The sequence below is a fragment of the Vigna angularis genome, chromosome 3 (assembly GCF_016808095.1).
Source record: "Vigna angularis cultivar LongXiaoDou No.4 chromosome 3, ASM1680809v1, whole genome shotgun sequence".
Classification (NCBI taxonomy): Eukaryota; Viridiplantae; Streptophyta; class Magnoliopsida; order Fabales; family Fabaceae; genus Vigna; species Vigna angularis.
The window spans coordinates 8,527,039-8,550,521 of NC_068972.1; the positions used below are offsets into that span (position 1 = coordinate 8,527,039).

General features: G+C 31.6%; 2 protein-coding genes across 3 annotated transcripts; both read right to left on the reverse strand.

The window, feature by feature from the left end:
* Positions 1-1,171: 1,171 nt before the first annotated feature.
* On the reverse strand, positions 1,172-2,782 carry LOC108325716 (GRAS family protein RAM1). Its single transcript, XM_017558810.2, has one exon. The coding sequence runs from the start codon at positions 2,678-2,680 to the stop codon at positions 1,295-1,297; it is 1,386 nt and encodes a 461-aa protein (XP_017414299.1). The 5' UTR covers positions 2,681-2,782; the 3' UTR covers positions 1,172-1,294.
* A 7,832-nt stretch (positions 2,783-10,614) lies between these two features.
* On the reverse strand, positions 10,615-18,700 carry LOC108326033 (embryogenesis-associated protein EMB8). Of its 2 annotated transcripts, XM_017559269.2 has the most exons (14): positions 18,208-18,700; positions 18,048-18,109; positions 17,685-17,785; positions 15,744-15,833; positions 14,942-15,064; positions 13,390-13,467; positions 12,682-12,767; positions 12,481-12,529; positions 12,038-12,094; positions 11,829-11,959; positions 11,653-11,736; positions 11,362-11,431; positions 11,028-11,153; positions 10,615-10,939 (listed from the first exon to the last, which is right to left on the reverse strand). In XM_017559269.2, exons 1-14 carry the CDS (start codon positions 18,546-18,548, stop codon positions 10,916-10,918), a joined length of 1,422 nt encoding a protein of 473 aa, XP_017414758.1. In that variant the 5' UTR covers positions 18,549-18,700; the 3' UTR covers positions 10,615-10,915. The 2 variants fall into 2 exon arrangements, with proteins under 2 accessions (XP_017414758.1, XP_017414756.1); XM_017559267.2 differs by having other exon boundaries at positions 10,615-11,153; positions 18,208-18,696.
* Between the last annotated feature and the right edge of the window lie 4,783 nt (positions 18,701-23,483).

Here is a 23,483-nt window from a genome sequence, read left to right on the forward strand (position 1 = left end):
TTTCTTGTGAGTTAAGACTTGTTTGGCGATTATTTTCAAAAGTAATTTTTTGTTTTTTTAGATGAGGTTTGATTATCTATTTATTTTATCAATTATTTAAAAAGCTTAAAAAGTATAAAGTAAAACCATATTTTGATATGTTATAATTCTTGTTTTGAAATACAATGTTAGTTTTTAAACCATAGAAACTGTTTTTTTGAAACAATATTATTAAATTTCTGTTTTCTTTCATGAAAACAATACTATATATGCTTTTACAAAGTAGTTTAAATTAGAACACAAATTTAGTTCACTCATTTCTAAAGAATGACAGATCACTGTATTTTAATTAAATTTTTTTAAAGAATTAATTATGCATACATTTTTATAATATTATATTATCTTTTAATGTGCATATTTTCAATTTAGATTTCACTTAAAATTTCCTTTATAATTTTATAATGTTTTAAAAATACCCATATGTAATAATTGCTAGCCAGCTTTAATCATTTCAAAACTCCCTATATTTTTGTCCTCAATCTGTTTCTTCTTTTTATCCACACATCATGATATCCTATGTGTTTTATTGCCTCCATATATTTTAATTTCAAATTCCCCTTTTGATACTCCAAATATTGTATCCTCAACACTGCTTCAATTTATTCACTCAGAATCTTTATGTTATGAAAATTTTAGTTTCCTTTTTCTTTCACTATTTCTGTAATACTATTTCTTACCCACACACTTCTCGTCAAGGATAACAACAGTTGTTCCCATGTAGAAAGGAAATATATATATAATATTTTTTAACTCTAACTCCACTGCTGCCAATATAAGATGATTGATGAAGTCATCAGTAACTTCTAAAACCCTTTGTTAAACGTAGAGTTTACGATAACAAGATATCAGATCTCATTCAGCTAAACCTAAATAGTTTCTTATTAGATATATATATGTGTTCATGACTTAAACTAGGGTTTTTCCACTTAGGACCAAAAGAAGAGGAAAATTAGGGTTCATCAAGCTAAAACGTTGAGGAAGAAAAAGGGACCAATATTCCTAATATTATATATATATATATATATATATATATATATATATATATATATATATATATATATAGATTTACCTTAATCTTTACTTAAACAATGTACCAACTACTGAAAGCTCTTCATAATTCAAGACATAAATATATAACAGATAGCGAGCTAAATGAAAAAGAAAATAAGAAAAATATTAGCTAAATCATCATTTTAAGTGTAGATTATTACCAAAATGATGAAAAGGGTTAGGACTTAAGCTTGTATATAATCTCTCAGACTGATTGCCATGCTGAGACTGTGAGCAGAAACCTATTTTGCCACCCTAAAGAGATAGCCCTTCCTTCATCTCTTTCGGAAACCCTGAAACCTCCACCTCCTTCTTCCTCAAACTGAAGAGGACAATAATGGGTCCTCATCTTCAGCAACAGTTTTGCTTGGATCATTGACTTTGAGCTTATTTTGGTGGCAACAAACCCATGATTCTCCATTCTTGCTTTCCATGTTTCCATCCTTTCATACTTTGGACAATCCACACCATCCACATCATTGTTGAGCATGCTTTTGATCTCTTTCCCCAGAAGCTTCTTCTCAATTCTCAACCTCTCAGCACTCTCTAGTGGGAGACAATCATCCAGTGAATCAAACATGGCTGCAAAGTAGTGCAAGGAGTCTGTGAACCTTGACAAGAAGCTCCTAGGACTCCTGCTGCCCTCTTGCTCCACCACCACAACAATGGAGGGATTAAGGGAATGAACAAATTCCAATGTGTCAGAGATCTTCATAAAACAACTCAAAGTGTTCAAATAAGAAACCAAGTTGACAGCCACCGTTTCATTCTTTTTCTTCCTTAGGTTGATGACCCTTGAGCCTCTTAGCAGCCCTTGGAATTCAAACACAAGACTGACAAAACCCTTTGAGAAACTAACCAATCTAGACTCAGTTTCTTGAAGCTCTTTGAGATTCTTCCCGAATCCGGTTATCCTGAGGGATATGCGGTTGCCGGTAGTTGCCTTCTCCGAGAGAGACTGAATGAGAGAGGGCCATTGGAAGCCATAGGAGACATCAAAGTCAATGACATGCAAAGCGCGGTTGTTCCTCTCTTCCTCTTTCTCAAAGGCCTCCAAGATAGCTTGGTTTGCAGTGAAATGAGCGAATTGGTAGTAAGGTGAAACCCTGTAGAGATCTGTGAATGCATTTAACTCTTCCTCAGTTGTTGGTTCTTCCATGAGCATGTCGTAGAATGGGGATTTCCTTGTGAGAAGCCTTGCGGCCAAACCATCAGCAAAATAAGCTACCACACGCTGAACCGAGTCACCTGTTAGGGAAACAGTTTGGTACAAATCAGTGAGATTCTCTAAGGATGAATCCAAGTTGTTGTCATCAACAGCAGTTGCTGTTGAGAGCAGCAAATGGATCAAGGGGAGGCCACTCCCATCTTCTACAACTCCTTTCCTCCTATGGTCTTGTCTTAGCATCTGCTCCCTCATTTGGAGAAGCCTAAATATCTTCCCTTCATAGCTTTCATAGGATTTCCTAGCAGTAGCACTACTCATAGAGACGTTATGTTCCCTAATTATCTTTCCCTTCTTTTTCCTTTCCCTATCCGCAGCAACTGAAAGGCTAAGGTTCAAAAGCTCATCCTCCTCTGAATCTTCCATATCTGAAACAAAAGAGAGAAAGAGAACAAACAAAACCTGTGGGGGTGTGTGTGTGATGAGAGAGGGAGAGTAAATCTATGACATAAACCTGATATGCTTGTGAACTTTTATGGGGGAGAACTCACAAAAATTCCTTCATGTCATGACATGGGTATATATAGGAGCAAAAGATGAAGAAAGAGAGAAGGATCAGATATATTGTTTTTTCTCCCATATTTTCCAATAAGACGGAGAGATTAAGAAGGGTATCTTTTTATTCTTTAGAATCAGTGTCTTGGGTCAGGAAAAACACATTGATCTTTTCATTATTATTATATTGGACTGCTTTTGAAATCTATTAAAGGGTCCTGTTTATGGGTTTTTACTCCTTTGGTAGTTGGGAAGGCTTGGAAGATGCCACATGAATTGGACAAGAGACAGCGTTGTCAATGGGGAATCAAACGTACCGTCCTTGAAAGAATTGTCTTCACACAGTTTTCCTTCTAATTAATTGCCCTAACAAGTTACCTTCATCATCCTATTCCTTTTCTCCCCCATACATATTCCTTCCCTTTGATCAATTACCTACTTAGAGTTCCATATCTGTGAACTACGAATTGATGCAGGTACACGCTATATTTATTATATCTATATATAAAAAATATTCAAATAAATAGATTAGTCAATGACATTCTTTTCGAGTAGCTCATTAGTTATATGAGCCACATTTCAGACTTTATTTTATTGCCTTTGATGGAAACAAAGAAATTTGGATCCTAGCCTTCTCAGCATGGCTTCTTATTGGCACAATTTAGAGCCACTTACAAGGATTTGGCTTTCTTAGCATATATTCCACTAGTACTTTGGGATCTTCTGCAAGGAAACTTTTGACACTTTCTCGTCATAATATACCAAGACAAATGGATGCTAACAAAAAGTGACACCACTTTACCCGTGTGATAAACTATATTTTTTATGATGAATATGGATGCACTGTGTCTGTCTATGCTTATTCAACTTCATTTTTCTCCTTTTGGCAGTAAGATGATTGGGATAAAAGGTTTACTTTAATCCACAAAGCATCTGCCACTGTGAACATTACTTACCAACTCGATCACCCAACGAAGGATTAATAAATTATTTGACTTAAATAGTACGTATACAAAAAAAAAACAGTGGTTCAGGCAACAGTATATATAAAGTTATAATTTGAAATAATTAGATTAAATTAATTTATAGCTAGCTTCGGGAAGAATCTGGGAAATAATTTTGTGGCTATCAATTAGTATCAATCACTTTCGAAAGAAAAAAATAATGATTTTCCGTGTAGAAAGGAGGAGAATGAGTTATTAATGGGCGTTGGTATTGGTGATTGAAATGGTCATAGGTAGCAGTGCTGGATCCTTTAAAGGTCACATCAAACATGGGAAAGTTCTTAATTCTTGATTGTCTTGTTAATGGAGGACACATAAGTTACTATTAATATGCTTCAAATAGGACACACACGATGAACGTGCAAATTGAGGGTGACATATGGCAGTTTCTTGGATGCACTAAGTATAATGTTATCCAAAGCTGAGAGGAAAACTGAAGAAAAACGCAGCATCTAACATAGAGAAAGCTCCTTCTGCATATATAACTCCACAAGAGATAATATCTAAGAAAGAAGAAAATATATAGCAGTGTAAGAAAGAAGAGCAAAACCCAAATGCAAGAAACCTCTTTGTCTGAACTTGATGAATGGAAAGGTAAAACGAGGAAGGAAAGAAGGAAAAGTGGTAAGGTAGAAAAACATGCTCTGGTGTCAGAAAAACCCACGTGAGGCCCCTCTGCCATGAGATGTGAAAGACAAAAAAACCCGAAAACATATATTTTATTTGAGTATAGGGTGAGAAATGAAGGAAAAAAAGAAGAAAAAAGAAGAGGGTACGTGTGTAATAAATAGATAGCATGAAGTGGACTAAAGAGAAAGGATGGGTGGTGTGTTAGAAAGAAAGGTGTGATGCAAGGACAGGTACTTGAATTCAATAGGCATTCTCAATCTCTCGTTCGGGTTAGTGGAAAAAATGGGGTTTGTCAGACAGCCCCACGTGAGGGTTTTTTCATACCTCTCTTTTCTCAAGAAACAAACACGTCCCTCCTAAATCTATATGTTTTTTTTTTCCCTTTGCGTGAGCATACACTCTTTGCGTGCCAAGATGAAAAAGAACAAAGGTAAGGAAGTAGTGGTGGGGTTGAAGAGAGAAAGGTGGTGTGGTCGGTTCTGCATACCAATCGTGTCAGTCATCAGAACAATATTTTGATGGATGGGGAAAGAGCAGTGGAGTAAGTAACTCATCACTCATCAACCACAGATCTCCACTCCTCATTTTTCCAACTTTCCAATCCCAAACATAAAATATACTCTTCCCACCATTGCATCAAATCATACTATACAATATTATTTCCCCCTTTCAATAATTTACCACTCCTAAGTAGGATCATCATACTTTGGAGATATGTACAAATCTACGTGTGCTTCCCATGGATTCGCACCACGTGTTGTCTTCATCATACAATTTTTCTTTCTCACTTCACATATCTTTCTTTCTAATAATCTTTTTAAATCAAGAATCTAAACACCAGTTTAGTCTCGTAACAATGTCAACGTATACAAACCTGTCTGTCTCGAGTGAGAGTTTAGCATGTAATGTCAACAGATATCAATGTTTTCTTTTCTCACTTTGTTTTCAAATATGATATATATATATATATATATATATAGGTGTATATTTAAAGTAAAAGTGAACATAAACTAAATATCAACATATATAATGACAGACAGTTCTGATAAAAGTCGTATTTAAATAGTATTGAAATAAAAAACAATGAGATGAAGCACAGAAAAAAAATAAGAAATGTAATCTTGTGAGGCCACATTCACATTGACATGATCCGTGAAATCGTGGCTATGTAGTTTTTTGAGTATTGGGAATATCTTTATTTAATTAGAGACACCAGCAACCAGATGTTTGTTGTCTGCATCCTAAGATGCAAACGTTTGGGTTCTACAGCTGTTGTCTTCTCTCGAAAATATTATAGTAATTTGCATATAGTAATAGGTACTTTGATTGAGGATGGTGTGGGTGTAATTATGAACAGTACTGTAATACATTTGGGGATCTTCCAGCTATTACGATTCTTGCACTCCATCTCTTAGCATCTTTGACACTCTCTAAGTAGCAATGATGACTTTGTATGCATTATCATTAGCAACCAAGATGCTATCTATTGGTGCAGGAAAGAGGGTCTGTTACTTCCAAACACACTTTCTTAGTAAACAGCATGTACTTTTTCTTATATCATTCTTCCACTTTCAACTGCCAAATCAAAACGCTTTCATGTTTCTAAGAAAATTTCTACTTGTCAAAGTTCTTCATCAAATGCATTGGAGGTGATCATAGAACAAAGTGAGTCTGTCGTCTATTATTAGGATCAAAGATGGTGGGAAGGTAGAAGTATATTTTTTTGAGCAGAGACATCGCAAAAAGAAAACAAGTGTGAGAATTTTGTCTCCAATGGGAAGGTGTCAAAACCCTTTTGACTTTATCTACCATTTGCAAATCAACCAAAAATATAAAATAGGGTTTGCATCGTACATCCTTGAAAACTGCTCACTTCATAAAATACATGAAAAGAGGAACTTTTACGTGCTTCGTCAATTACAAATTAGGTTCGGTGTGATTTTTAAGATGATATTCAATCGATTTCGATTTCCATTCGTAATACTTTACCAATGTACTGCCAAAACTAAACACGCATATTATATTATTTATTATTTTCTTTAAAATATCCAATTTTATACTGTGGATTATTATAATTTTGAACTTCATTAGTTAATTTTTTATTTTGGGGCTTGGCCTATGTATACAGTAAGTTGTTTTATTCTATTCATTGAATGAGTTATTTGAAGTTGTACGTGCCATTTAACTCAATACCTCAAAAAGAAGAAGTAATAACGTGCCTTAAATAAGTTTTATAATTAAGATTTGAACTAAATCATTTCATTTCATTTTAATTTAATTATTTTTTATACTTTAAATTATTGAATGTATTATTTGTATCCTGAAAATATCATGGCAATAACAAATATTCTGGAATATCAATATAAAGTAATTGAATATAACATTTTAAATTTACTATAACATTTAAATCTAAGTGTAAATATAGTGTAGTCATTTCCTCAGTAATTGTTATACTGGATATTTAAATGGTATGAAAACTGTTTTATATTCGTCATTATTTTAAGTCATTTTAAATTTCAATAGTTTGCATGTAATTTAATTATTTTTTATTCAAATATATATGTACTATATAGGATCCGCCAACAAGAGACTAAAGAGAGACGATCGATCAAAGACGTGAAGACAGTAGATCGGCCATTTGGACGAAAGTGTGGGTCTAGTAAGCACACTGAAGGGCATTAATGGGTATTAATATGAGTAATTAGTGTATCATATGCATATATATTACATTTATGAATGATTGGCAGGGTATATTATTTGGGATACACTGAATATATAATTAACGAATTATATTACATAAAAATATACTGCATTAATGGACATTTAATAGGCTGAACAATTACAAAGCCTATAAATGCAAGGTGAATGATCAGGTAAGATCATCTTATTCCAGAATCACATTGAGACCTTTTGACACCTATCTGAGTTGAGCATCGGAGTGTTTTCTGTAGGTCCACCCCCACTGGGTAACAAAGATTAGCCGATCGGAGAAGAGCAACGCTACGAGGAGTGAAGTGTGTGGTTCGCATAAGAGAAGAAGGAGCATTTAGGAGAAGTGTTGACATCGGACTCATTCAACAGAAACAATATATATATTGAAATTAATTGAACTAGTTCATCATTTCATATTTCAAAATCATATATTTAATTTATCGTAATTTATTTTTTATTTTGTAAACATAAATTTCTCATAGGTTTATAAATAGCTAAATAAAATATATGCATTGGTGAGTTAATAATCAAGTATAAGTTTACTTATAGCAAAGTCAAATGCCAATATATATTAAAAGTGTATGTCTAAATTCTTATTGAGTTTGCTGAATATTTTTGGTGCCCTTTCTGATTTAAGATTCTATTCCTTGATAAGAGTTCATTATTACTTTGTTGGCAATATCACTTGGCTAACTTAATTAAAATTTTTAAAATAAAAAGATTATAAACTTTTTGTAATTCAAATCTAAATAAATTTCACAGAAAATTTAAAATAATAAAAAAAAGTACAATACAATCCACGTATAATGAATCAGATGGTATTTTCTAGGATTTCATAAGATAATAAATTAATAAAATAAAATAAAGTAGGTTGATGAACCAACACGACTCACCACATGTTCAACCTGGATAAACCGAGTTTAAATGAACGGAATTGAAAATTGACCAGAAAAAAAAGTACATTTTTTTTAAATCGAACTCGATCAGAACTGGTAATGACCATGACCGCGGATTGTAATTTTTTTGACAGCTCCGATACATATACCTAACGGTCCTAAATGTTAGAAAAGGGTTAACAAGGTGGAAAGGCTTCGATATTTATTTTTAGTATTTTTGGGAAGTGTGACATTAATATGATCGATCTTGTTAGCAATACGAACCTACATCATGTCGATTTTAAAATGCATGAAGGTGTCGTTAAGGAGGTTAGGAGACCAGAGAAATTTTTTGTGGAAGTGAAGACAGTCAAAAAGAAAAATTAATTAGGTGAGATAAGAAAAAATTTGTTAGCTTACATTGAGCAATTGGTTAGGAAACAAGAACATCAAGTTTTGTTTTTGTCAAATAAAAATGGAAGCTAGCTAAAGTTAAAGGATAAGATGAAAGAGGTTGTTATGTAAGGAATTCAGTGAGTTTTACGTTTGTTAGATATAACTAAAATGAGTAAATATATGGAGAAAAAATTATAAATTTATTATTTTAAGATTTTGGATTAAAGTGGTACATTGATATTTTATATGGGTTTATGTATAAATTTATTAGCTTTAATGTCTCTCTTCAAAGAATCTAAAAGCAATGTTGATGACAATGCAACTATGATATAAAGTATGTGAAAAATCCTTTGATGATTTCTTACATCAAAACTTTTTTCTTAAGGAAAGTGCATCTCATTGTAAAACAACGATCCAAAGAAAGAGTAGTTATTAAGAGAATCATGGTTAAAAAATATTTCCTCTCAAAATAATGTATTTCAACATGAAAGAAACTAAAAAATAAACCATATATTGTTAGGAATTCAAAGTTAATCGAAAATCCTAAGTTGAGTAATATGAGCATAGGAATAGAGATCCATTAATTTATTCTCTTAAAATTTTAAATTGAAGTAATGTTTTTATTCTTATCTGTATGTGTTTTATATAAAATGATATAATAATACTCATATTATGCATGTCCTTACATGATACACTTATTGACATACATATATTTGTATGATGTTGTTATCTAGTATAACTAATTGTGTATGTTAATACTTAATGTGATATTATGGTTTCACTAATAATTACATAAATTAAAACATCAAGCAGTGAAAAATGAAAGAGACTTATACATCATACTATTTTTAAGTAGTCACACCCAACAATTTTTACATAAATAGTTGAGTATGATTTTTTTTTCTAACATAGTTTGAATGAATTAGGATTAATATTCAGTGAGACATACTTAATATAAATATCTTGAAAAACATCCAATAATATTGTCTATAATAACAAAAAGAAAAAGTAGAGCTTAAATCTTTTTCTCGTAAAATATTCTTGTTTATTTATTTATTCTGTAAAGAAACCTTATGTTCTTCTTGTGTTGTGTGTATTATTGTAGCAAATGAAGGTATTAATTGTATATATTTTCCAGGCTAGTATAATATGTTTATAAGGGTGCATGCTCAAAATACAGTAGGATTCTATTATTGTTGAGTAAGTTTCTCCTCCCAAAGATTTTTTAAGAAATAAATAAATGGATTTTTCTAAAAAATAAAATTATCTTAAATAATGATGAAAAATATAATTTAGAAAACTGCTATGAAATTTCACTTATGTTTCAACTTTAATTTCATTGACTTTTAATATCAATTCTTAAACAATGTAATATTATTCAAAATATTGTTCACTTTAACATTGAAATTGTTTTTGAAAAAGAAAGATATATTTAAATTATTTTTGGCCTCAACTCTTAAAAATATTACACTATTAGATGTTGAAAGAACTTCAATTTTTTAATATTTTTTTTCTCTTAAAAACCACTTTAAATAATTTTCTACACAAACGCTATGTACTATTCAATTCATAGACAACGTAATTCCCATTTAATGCCCCATATTATATTCAAGAAAGCTTAATAAAATAGTAAACTTATAAAATTATTACAGAAGGACAAATTGTGTTTGATTTTGGTAAATTTATAAACTGGGTGTTTATTGGAGATAGAAATTAGGCAAACAAATAACAATTTTAAAGCGACATATGTTCAAAAAAAATTATCAAAATCTACTCAATGCATACAGAAACACTACGAAATATGTATCCATAAAGGAGAACAAGTAAGATTAAAAGTGCATGAAAAAAATCAAGAAATAAAATGCATGCAGTTAAATAAAATAATTAAAAAATATATTTACAAGTTTCAGTTCTTATCATTATAATATACTAATATGATATTTATAGACAAAAAAAAACTGTACTATTCATAATCAGTTTTAGTAATCTTCATCCGTGGATAGTTTTAATCTTTAATCATCAACTATGATGCTATAAGATTCTTCAAATATAAGATTCTTTATTCAACCCTGAATGTGAGAGATAACAATTATATCTATGCGTTTTCCGTTTATTTCAGGGTAGGATGCGAATGACATGAAAAATAAGAAATCACTGAAAGTGCGGATTAAAACCACAGGCCTAGAAATGTAGATTTACCCTTATTGCAGGGGAATGAAATAGAAGTATATTACTTATTATACATCTACATAGATAAATACAACAATGGTAATGGCAAGTAAGCAATTATCTTCGGACCAATCCATTTGGTAAGATATTTCTTATCTTTTTCCCAAACACAATATATAGAGCCGAACCAACCAGTGGCCAACTAGTGGTAATAGCAATATAAACTAGCAACCAGATGGACCATTGATTTTGTCGAGATAACTGGCCTAGGTATATTTTGAATGATCTCATTACATTCGCTGCTGCATCCTGAGCACTACCTATTTGAGCAATGGCTGGCGAACCTACAGTCTTTGCATTAGTCTCAAGCTCATCTCGTTTAACTTCTTCTGGAATCATCTTTAGACCCTCATTATGTGTATCCTGCATTACCTGTATTTCTTCTGTATTCTCATTTTTTAGCTCGTTGTTCAATGCAGCCACCATTCCATCTTCGGTAACATTAACATAAGGGCCCCGATCAATTGATGTGCCCAATGGTGTGTTTGGTTTAGGAATCTGCAACAGAAATAGAAAAATAGCACTTTCAGCCACTAGAAATGCTCTGCTTAGCACTCCAAGTAAAAATTACTTGGTCTACCAAAATCCTAAGTTACATTTTCTAATTGAGATACCAAAACGTTTGAGACCATTGCCCAACCAGAGAATGAATAAACATTCAATGGGAAAAACAAGTGACTAAAATCTACCGTTAGCACATAGTTACCTTCTTCTGTACATGCATAAAATGGCTGGCGTGTAGTTCACCAAGGAATTCATTAACGGCTCTTACCCACCTGCGAGAGGGAAACAAATTGCTCTTCATTTTCTTTATAACAAGAATTCAGTTGATGTCGTGAATATTGTAGTGCAACTTTAATCAACGAATGATATAGATGATATTAGAATGTTGCAGACAAAAAAATGTTGCAATGATCGAGGGACAGAAAACTACAAAAGTTGGCAAGATCATGTAAGAGAATGCTGAAGAATCAGATGAATAAAAATAATTAAGTACCACAGGCTAGATGCAGTTATCCCTTCGAAGAATGCCAGATGTCCTCCGTGCTTCACAGTAGCCAAGACAACATTTTTATTTGCCCTATCAAAATAGTGGAAGCAATAAATTGATGTTGAAGTAATGCAAGAAAAATCATATTAATCAGAACCTAGAAAAACATTAAAGCAGTGTACCTGCATTCATCCCAGGGAATGGCTTCCCTGGTACAGACTGGATCATCCAGAGCACTAATACAGAGAAGCGGAATCGAAACAGATTGGACATAATTAGAACTGCTGCAGCGTCTGTAGTACGTATCCACAGTCTAAGAAAACAAAATTAGTTTAGTTAACCAATGTGAATCAAAACGAAAGATAAGGCAAAATAATAGAGTACTACATACCTCATACTTCCCAACAATGCGGGTGGCATGATTATCAAAATCTCGAATGGAAATAGACTGCGAAGCACAAGATTGTATATGCACACATGATTGGATAAAATTTAAGAACTTACAAAAAACAATAAAATGAGGCACATAACACTTAAGAATGTTTACTTGAATAAACTAGTTGACCTCTAACATTAACTTCCATCATTCAATCATTTGAATAAACCCCTTCCATGTATCTCCCTTGTTTACTACTCCTACAAAGTACACACTAGTAACTTGCCTCGGTACCACAATAAATGGCTAATAAATCATTAAAATTGAGTGATTGGATTAAACACGCCTGCATCATACAAATTTTAAATAACTGCATTCTTTTTTCAGTTTTAAATAACTGCATGCCTTAGTTTTATGATTTGTAGTAGTAAATACGTATTATAGAGAGTAAAGGGCACCTTTTCTATCCCTTCCCAATTAGCAAGGCGAGAAAAATGAGGCTGGTGTCTGCAATGAATATTTGTAATGATATAAATATAAATTAAGTTACATTGTGAACTAGAGGAACTTCGTAGTTTTGCAACAACTCTTCGCATATGAAGAGCTCTATAGAAGAAAAATCAACATATTTAAATTCTACATGAAAGACAAAAACATACAATTTTGCATAACCTTGAAGTCCAATTGCAAGTGCTTTATCATAAAACTTCTGCACACGCCTACGGGTTATAAATCTATCTCCAATCTGCAAATAATAAAAAGGTGATCAATTTTTTTCTTAAGCTAAGTAACAAACAAAATAAAGAATAATTCAAACTTACAGTAATGTGGAATTGGTGCAAATTCAATAAAAATCCATTGATCACGTCATAAATTATATAAAACAAAAGCATTTTTTTACCAAAAAGCATACACACCTTGTACGCTGAAGTCCTAGTCATGGAAGCACAACAATGTTATATACAAAAAGGTCTAAACAACAATATGAAAAAAATCAGCTGAAGAACCAGTTCAAAATCAATGAAAAGTAGTTTGAGTCAATCATCCTTTTGACTTTTAATCAAAATATTTTACAGAAGAAATAAATTAACATATAAAAGGTCCACGAATGATGCACAATAATTAGCCTTTTATTATTGAGTTTATCTTGTAGGATACGTAATGTAACTATGTAAATTTAAAAGTCTAAGATAGTTTATTATGTACTATGTAACATTACATTCAAATTATATTTAGTTGTCATTTGGTTTAACAATGGATGAACCAACGATAATCAAGGTATGCTTTTGTTGGTTCAAGTACCAATATCGCTTTTAAAACACAGCTAAAAATAGACCCAACTTAATTTTTCAAATCAAAATACTAACCAAAAGGTCCCAAGGAGAACAAACAGCTACAGCTCCAGCTACGGGAATATTCTCCCCTTCCTCACCAAGATATTTTATCTGCAAACAATCTTCAAAATCAAACAGTGCAGTGAAGAAACTAAGTTCATTACACGTGTAAGAATAAGTTACAAACTGTACGATTCCTAGTTTTGCTGTAGTTTGAAAAGCAGGCAGACCATGTGCCAATGGTTACAATATAAGCATTAACACAGGAGTTGCAATTCATAAAGTTACGGAACCAGCGTGATGTTTTGCATTTTTTTTTCTTAATCCTTTCACAAATATTTTTTTACAGTGGTTCTCTAGATGATTATTTATTTCTCACGTCTTAGAAACTGGTACATGTTTGGGTTCTCTAAAGTCACCTTCTATAGCAATAAGAGAATCCACAGTACATGGTTGCTTAAATGGATTGTTTAGCTCAATTTTGTGAGTCTTCAAATGCCAGATAGATTTAATCACTAGCCATTGAAATTCACTCCAATGGTAAGTTGTTCAATCTAATTTTGTGGATCCTACAATTGAATCTTTTTTGTCGTGATTTCTTTTGAAATCTGGGTTGTATTGTTTTAATTTGATTGAGTTTTGATCTTTTTAGTTTTCGTTGTACTTTCTGTTTTGTTTTGACAATATCTCTCTTTTGCAGCTTTTTTTTTTTGTCCAGAAAGTTGTAAGCAATGCTGCTTATACCAGCACCAGTGCTTGTGCAAGCAAGATAGCTCATACATTCATCACTAAAAAAATTTAAACAAAGGTGTTTAGCATAAACCAACCCCCTTAAGCACTCTCATTGGAGATGGTCTAACTCAACAGATATAATGAACCACATTAAGTTTGAACATTAAGTCCCACTAAGATTTACATATGAACAAGGAGACATTAATATGATAATATCTACCCCTGAGAATAGTTTTTTATCAAAGATTATGCTAAAGCAATACAAGAAATTAGGAAAAATTCATCATCTACGACAAGGAGAAAGCATAGAGGTCAATAGGGTGGAAAATTATACCAATGACTGAACAATTTTTATCAAATATGATACTAACCAGTACGAGGAACTGTGAAACCAGAAAGGAATCAGTTGTTCCTTTATAGTTGTCATAAATGGCACTTCAAGACGTATGTGATACAGAAATTTATAGCTTTAGATCATATGATGTGATTAATTAAATTAAATAATCAAGGTTCATTTGTTTATGCCTTTTCAAAAGAACACAAACTATTTAATTTTTAATGATGTGTAAGTAGAGCGCGAGACTAGGTGCAACAGTTCAAAGGTTTAAAAATCCTAAGAAAAATCTCTCCACTTGCAGGGATAAGGCTACATACAACTATCCTCTCTAGACCTTATTTGATGGGATGGGAGGCTCCTGAACCTCCTATTATTTTAAATTCTTAGTGGAGAAAAGAAAAACCTCAGAAAGAAAAGTGTCTTTTTTCACAAAAAGTTAAAATAGACTATAGAAAAAGTTATACACATGACAAACGCATTGTTTCAACTTTAAACAATCTCAAGCAAAGAAATTACCAGAATATTAGCTCCAATGCTAGTGCCAACAACAAACAAAGGTGCTCTGGGGTTTTCTCTATGTAGATAACTAACCACTGTGCGTACATCCTCAGTCCATCCAGCATTGTAGAAACAATCAGACTGAAACGATTTTAATAAAAAACTGCATTACTGGAGGAAACAATTAAACAAGAAAACTAATACACCACAGTCACCACAGTATTGAAATGAAAAATAATCCTAATATTCTGACAAAAAGTAATGAAAAAAGTAAGGACAGTTTTCAGTTGTTGGATCTCCTATGTTTAAATTGTTCGTCCTTAGGATCAGTTTTGTTTGAAGTATTTTCAAATTTTCATTTCCACTTTTCCCTAACAATTACAAAATGTCATCTTATTTCCTGTGTAAAAGGAAATTGTTGTCTTCACCAATTTGGTAATACCACAGTTGTTAATAAAACCATTTTCTTGGACTAAACAGATACTTTAAAATCTTCGTAGTTACTGACTTACGGCTATTTAAGAGCTCTTTTTTCTGGACATGCAAATAGTTTGGCCGGTTTTCCCTACCTACTGAGCTTAATTAGCCAGCTTATTAACCTTAAATTTTAATAATGGTAGTAGGAAGCCAAGCTTAGATTAGAGATATATGACCAATCCAAGTCTTCACAAATAACTGTCAATAATTTTATATTGATTTAGATGCGTATGGGTCAGTACTAAGTCCGATATATATAGCAAATAGTCTTCAAGTATATCGACAGTATTCAAGTTATGTCTTGACATTGAATTAAAAACCTGCTAACTGCAGAAACACTAACCGTGATTGAAACACCTCCAAGTCCTCGGTGATTACTGATAACAACTTTCCATCCACATTTAGCTGTATGGTATGCAAGATGTTTGAGATACTACCAAGAAGGGGGAGGATAAACGAAAAACAAACTGTAAGGAGGCAATCTAATATAAAATGAAACTTCAAATCAACAAAAAGATGAAAATTATAAATTATAACTATTTTATAAGGGTATATATAAGCCAGAGTCTAGCATACTTCACGTCGAACAGAATAAATTAACAAATTATAATGATTGTGCGGGACACTTTCTCCATTTTGACAAATTAGTACTATTCAAGGAAGAAATGTTTTTAGCAATAACACCCCAGCATCAACCTAATATTGCTCCTGGAAGTCCAGTTGCACGTGGAAAAACTTAATGGCTGGCCAAGGCTTTTGTTGAGGATTTTAATGTGTGACATTATGTTGTGTGCGTTCTCAATATGTATCAGGCATGCATAAAAAAGGTGAAACATATATTCTGAATTTGTGAAAATTGAAAAACCTCAAACAAAAATTCAAATCAAAACATTCACCTCATAGCCTAAAAAAATTGAAGATTGAACTTGCAGACTGAATTGAGTATTGAACAACCAAGCATTTTTTCTCATAAGGTGGAGTAGCTACTTGAATCAAACAATGTCTTAAGGGTGCTCACAGGTATGGATACTCATTAACCCAAACCGACCCAATCCAACTCAAATACTTTTAGGTTTGGGCATTTTGAGTGTTTTAGTCAAACTCAACCAACCTCAATCCCTCAATCGAACCCATTGTTCGTTGAGTCGGGTATTGGATTTTTTGGTGTTGAAACCCAACCCAATCCATCTTTTACATAATATAATTTTAATTTTAATTTATTATTTGTATGTTTTATAAAAAATAAAGATTGAGGAAAATCACATATATTAAACATCATTTTCTTCCTTTCTTGTCCTAGTCTCCTTACCCAAACATTCCTTAGAGCATCTTGAGTGGATAACTCATTCATGGGTTCTTAAACTATCTTTTGTAAATCCTAGATTTTCCATGTCATATTTAAAAATTCTATTAGCATTTTACTCCAATTGTAAACTCAATATTCTCTATAATTTCTGGTTTTTGTAAAAAAAGGAATTTTTTTTTATTTGTAAGAATTCATTATGGGAGACAAACAATTTTTATAGTGTCAAATTCCAACAACAAACGTCATGAAAAACAAGTTCCTAGCTTATGAACTTATGTTTACTCACTTTTGCATCAATTTTTTTAATTTAAGATTTGATTTAATTTATTTAGATGCACTATTCAATAAAAATACATTTAAAATATAATTATTGGAAAGTTATCAAAATGAATTAGTAAAAGAAAATTATTATTTTGTATACTGTAAAATCATTTTTATCTTTTGGATTCCTATTGGCCCAATCCACTATAAATCTGTTGGTTTAGTTTGAATTTGGAAGAGAAATGACACATGACGTTTGTTGAGCCTATTGTGTCACCGCTATCGAATTACTCATAAATATCAAATCTCACTGAGATATATATGTCTCATAAATATCAGATCTCACACTTGAGATATATATATATATGCCTTGTCGTAATGGAGTGTTAGAAATCCTAGATTGAACAGAGATAAAACAAATTTAAAATATTTAAATGGATGTAAATCTCACTTAACATTAGGTTGAATTAAAGTTAAAGTTCACTGTCCTAATTAGTGTTGCCTACAGAACCATGATACTAAAACAGCACTACATAAACATAACTACCATCTACCAAGACATAAACTAGAAAGTTTACAAGCCCTGACCAAGCAGTCAATTAGCTGCTCACAGGGAAGGGACAGGTACGTGGTTGTTTCCAAATTCCAACTAAGTTATATAGTGAGGGAAGTAACAACAACATTAAGAATACACGCAAACTGAAATTAAAGACTTACAGCGGATGAAGAGTCACTTGTTAGACCAGGAATTACTACAACAATGGGAGTGGATTCATCTTTACAAACAACACCCTCCACATGGATAGCGCCAGCAGAAACTGTGCCAAGACAGGACACATGAGCATGTATGATCAAACCCTGGAACTGTACATAACTGGTATCCAATTTAGTTGGAATCATATGGGATATACTTGGATATCATATTAGAATGTGTGTTTGAGAGTGGTTCCTTTTTTTTCGATAAACTCCTCTGGAAACATGTTTAATCCAAAATTTATTTGATCCTAAGAGTCAGTCACTAAGTATGCAGGCATTATGAAAAGAGAACTAAAAATAGGAAGATTCGATATACTGTAGTACCGTCGGAACTCATTAGCCAGTCCAAAGCAACGGTTCCACCATCAGGGGTAGTAAACAGTTGTCTGAAAGATAAGAGAGCATAATAAGCTGAATGGTTAGACGAAAGAATCCAATAACCCAATCACAGGCGCAGAATTGAAGAAAGAAGGACGGAGAGGACCTTCGGTATTTGAAAAAGGGAGGTCGACCGAAGAAGTTGAGGAAGACGGTCTGGAGATGGGGACTGGAGAGCCAGGGCGTGGCGAGGTAGGAGCCGTGGAGAATCCTGCATTTGGAGACGACGGCGTCGTAGACATCGGAAGCGGGATGAAAGGTTAGGGCGACGGGGGAACCGGAGAAGAGGGAGAAGAGGTCTTGGAGGAAATGGAACTCGAGAAAACGGTAGAAAAGGACGATGAGAATGAGAGAGGCGAAGAGGAGGTAGTGGCATATTGGAATGAGAGAGAGCGCCCGAAAGAGGAGACGGTACGCGGATGAAGAAGAAGACGAATCCAAATCCATGGAAGAGGCGAACTAACCGAGGAACACCACCGATTATTCAATTGAAATTCCACAATGCTGGTTAGTTACTCCTTCTATTGATTAGATCAGAGGGCAGAAAGGGAGAGAGAAAGGAGAGTACCATACTGTAAGGAAGAGCGGCGCGTGAAATTAGCGACCATTCCTGAACCTCCACGTGACCCCATGCCGTGCATCGTACACGCCCTCGTTTACAAAATCCATAATTTCCACGTTTAATTTTATTTTTTTAACTTTTAATCATCTGTAGTTTTGATCTTTAAGTTTCTTTTTATGAAATTTTAATTTTTTAATCGTGACTGTACTTTAAGCATGGCGTAATGAGATAAAAGAAAAACGCATGATAATTTTATACTAACCATTGAGTAAAATGTTTATATAAACGTATATTTTTGTATTGTTTTAAGAAAAAAAAAATATAAGTAAAGATAATGTAAATGAATATAAAAAATTAAGGTATCTCAAATCATAATTAGTCTAATCTTATACTCTTGTATGTAACATTAAAGAAGCGGACAATTATAATAATTTTTTACTAATTGAGATTCCACAGTTATTCAATATATTTTTTTACTGCATATTAAATAAAGCTACAGTAAAAAATAGAGAATTAAAATTGCATGAGGGATGAAATTATGGATACTTAAGAGACTAAAATTGTGGGGGGAAATTAAGGAGAAAAATTGTAGATTTTATAAGATTGAGGCCAGCAAATAGTGGTTTCGTGTTCAAAATGGAGCTGTTCTTAATCCACTTCCATCTTCTATGATGAAATTCATGGGATCGTTGAAAACTCTAACTTCATTCTTGTCATAAATAAGCCACCAGTATCTACCTAGAGAAGAGTATACTCAGCTATATGAAATACGAAAAATCAAAGCAAGCTTTTTGTGTACATCCGAATTATTATCATTTTGAAGTTTTATCTTTCACATCTTTAAAAACCATCCTAAAAGATGGAAGAACAAAAAAATATATAAACTATTTTATCTCTGGACTCTTATAAGACTATTGACATAATAGAACACTTTGGAAAATAAAAAGAAGTTTGAAATTAAAGCATTGCAATGATGGAGATTAAGTTTAGGTATGATATTAATTTCATGGTGCTTAGGTTTAGGTTTGATTATTGATAGATGTATTGTATGGTGATATAATCAAGTACCAAATTTTTGGGAGTATTATTTCCTTTTGTTTATTTTTTTTAACCTCTGATAATTTTGAAGACTGCCATGTATAGCACATTCATCAAATCAAAATGCATTATGACTATTTGTTTGTTTTCTTTTCAGATAATTATCCAATTAAAATGTATCATCGTATTCTAGTCTCCTCTGCTCCAGTACATTGGCAATTCTTGAGACCTGAAGCTCTTCCTGAACCATGGTATTAGCTACTAACACATGGTTCAAGATCTTTAAATCTTCAATTATCTATATTTTTTTTATTTCTTATATTTTGATTTCTTAAATCATTTTTAATAGTATCCTAAAGAAGTGTGTTAACTTCAGAATTAAACTAAACTTATACGCAAAGCCGTTAATTAAATTAAAATTACATTTATTAAAAAAATTAAGATTTTAAATATATCTATTTTAAATTAGGGGCCAAAATTGTAGAGTGAAGAAGCACAAGGAGAAGAGAATTATATTTAAACCTAGAGTTTAAATGTAGTTTTTTTTTTATTGAAGGATCTTTTTTAAATGGGTTTTAAGTGTGATGCTGTTATTAAATTATTTTCTAAAATGTTTTGTTTTGTTTTAATAAATTAATTGCTTTGAATTTTTTTTATAAAATACCTAAATATGTAATTTTTAGGATAATGATTTCTTTTTTAATATGATAAAATAAGTTTAAATAGATGAGTTAATCCGATATATTACAAATTTAAATGAGTTAGATTAAAAAAAAACTAACGTTTTTAAGTATGAATCAATCTTGATTATGTTTACTTAATCTGTAATTCACAAATAATAATTATTTATTCTTTTTATCATTTTTTATAAGTTTTTTTATAATTATTTATTATTTTTAATTATGTAGACTTACTATGTTGTTTTTAAAAGACTAAAATGTTAGTTTAAAAATATTAAAATAATTTAAATCTTTAATTTTTTTATTTAAAAAATTATATAAGACATATCTTAATTCTTAACTATTATCTTTATAATAATATTAAAGAAATAGATAAATATTTTGATTTTATATCTATAAAAAACACTTCAAGAAACTCGTTAATTTGTTTGCAACGGTAAAATCAATCGATATTTCGTGTTTATCGACAATAAAAAAAAATTATGGTAAATTTTACTGAAAAATTAAAAATTTTGTCAAAAATTATCAACAATCAAAAATTTCTCAGTAAATATTCATTAGAAATCGCAGACAACATAAAATTGTCGGAATACATCACAATTAGGTTTTTTTCTTTTTTATCTTCTTATTTTTCTTTTTTTTTTCATCTTCTTCCTTGTCTCCTACTCCTCCTTTCTTCTTCACCCCTTCCTCCTCGACTCCTCCTTTTCCTTTATTTTATTATATTTTTTCTCTTCTTTCAAATTTCATCAATGCATTTTCAAATATATTAAAATTAATTTTATCGATGAATTTTATGTGAATTGATCAAAATCTAAATTGAGAAGTGTGATACTCTCACTAACAAAATTTATCAACAAAGAAATATATCAATAACAAAAATTATAAATCATTAGTTACAAATGGATATTTATTGACAAATTACAATATATAATTTATCTATGAATTTTATTGAAAGATTCTTTATTCACGAATATTTCTATTAATTAAAATTATAAAATTGGTTAGTATTTGATTTTGTAGACAAATCTATTTTCATTAGTAAATTTTTTTCGATGATTACAAAAAAATTTGTAGTAAAATGAGACAAGACAATTTACTTTAATTTCATTTATAAATATATAAACAATTAGCATAATTGAACATTCTTGAATGAATAAATTCACCTAACTCATCCATGTATGATAGGTTAAACCATATTACAAAATTTCTAACTCACCTAGATATGAGTTAAGTTAAAATGACTCGTTTTTAATTATTTATAACTCACTTAAATATGAGTTAAGTTAAAATGACTCATTTTTAATTCAACATATGATAAGTTAACCGTATAAGTTCACTTGGATGAATTTGACATAAAAAATCTTCTTACTTAGTGTTAATAAAAATCGGAGTTGGTACATCCCTGATCATAGACCAATCTTGGTCAAATTCAGTAAGATGTGACTAGTCATATGTACTGACGTTTATGGTGAGTTTGATTCATCAAATATTTGATTCTTCTCCGATGACCATTTATGGTGATATTTTAGTATTGTTAATTTATTTTGTGATATATTCATTTTGGATGATTTCTGTGATGATTTTATTTTATTATATTGGATTTGAATTTATGCGTCTGAACATGATATGAGTATTATGGGGAGATTTTGTAATGGTATAATATGAGTTGAGGAATATGAGCATGGTATGAGTCTCGTGGAGAGATTCTGTAATGATATGGTATTTGTGTATATGTTGATGTTGAGGGTCCTGTTGTTGGAGGTTATCCTGATACTCTAATAATCATCCAGTCTCAAGTAGAGAAGGATGAATTATGTGGTGAGAGGGGCAAAAGGTCTTGGTCTATGTGCCGGTTTTGGACATAGTGTTGAGGACTAACCTTGTAGATGGTATGAAGTATTTTGGAAGTGTATTTGTAAGAAGAAGTAGAAGTCATCACAAGTGCATAACCTCCCGTGACCGCTCATCAACGTATAATCCGAATGAGTATCTATTGGGTATTGTGGGATGAGTGTCTATTGGGTATTCTGGAATGAATGTCTAGTGGGTATTGTGGAATGAGTGTCTATTACTTATCATCCGAATGAGTGTCTATTGGGTATTGTGGGATGAGTGTCTATTGAGTATTGTGGAATGAGTGTCTATTGGGTATTGTGGAATAAGTGTCTATTAGGTATTGTGGAATGAGTATCTATTGGGTATTATGGAATGAGTATCTATGGTGCGATTGTTGTATGATGGTATGAGGGTGTCTGACATAATTATTATATGATGTTTGTTGAGTGTATCAAAGTAATTATGCATGTTTTATAAATGATTTGTTGCATGTTAGCTCACCCTACTTGTTTGTGTTTGTGTATGTGCGATGATCATATAATTCATTATACGGGAGCAGATGAAGGAATGTCGTCTGATTCAGTGCCAATGAAGAAAGAGATATAAGAATAAATTAGAAGAATTCGAGTTATATTTATGAGTTTGTAGTTGAAATTTGAGTTTAAAACATATATATATATAGGGGTTTGCTAATGCGCGTAGGCTTGTTTTTCAGTTGGTACATTTTAGCAATGTGTATCGGGTTTTAGTAGACAAAAATATCCTTATATATCATGGATTCTAAGTTTTAAGATTAAGGGTATTTTAATAATTTTCATTCTCAAAACTAAAAAAAAAAAACCCTCAAACCCTTACTCACCTCTCTCATTCCTCTCAACCCTTTCTCTTTCATCTTTCTCACTCCAATCTTTTCTCTGTCATCCCTACTGTAGCCCTAATTGAAAAAATTAGAAACTCTTTCTCTTTCATCTTTCTCACTCCAATCTTTTCTCTGTCATCCCTAGTGTAGCCCTAATTGAAAAAATTAGAAACACTTGCCGTTAAACAATCTTACAAAAAAGTGATTTTATAATGAGTTTGCATCTTATAACTTTTGTCTTATCTAATTTTATCCAATTTTCACAAGCATAAATGAATTGGTAATTGACCTGAAAAAAATCAGAAATACTCGCTGTTAAACAATTTCTTACAAAAAAATGATTTTATAATAAGTTTTTATTTTATAATTTTTGTCTTATCTAATTTTATCTAATTTTCACAAAC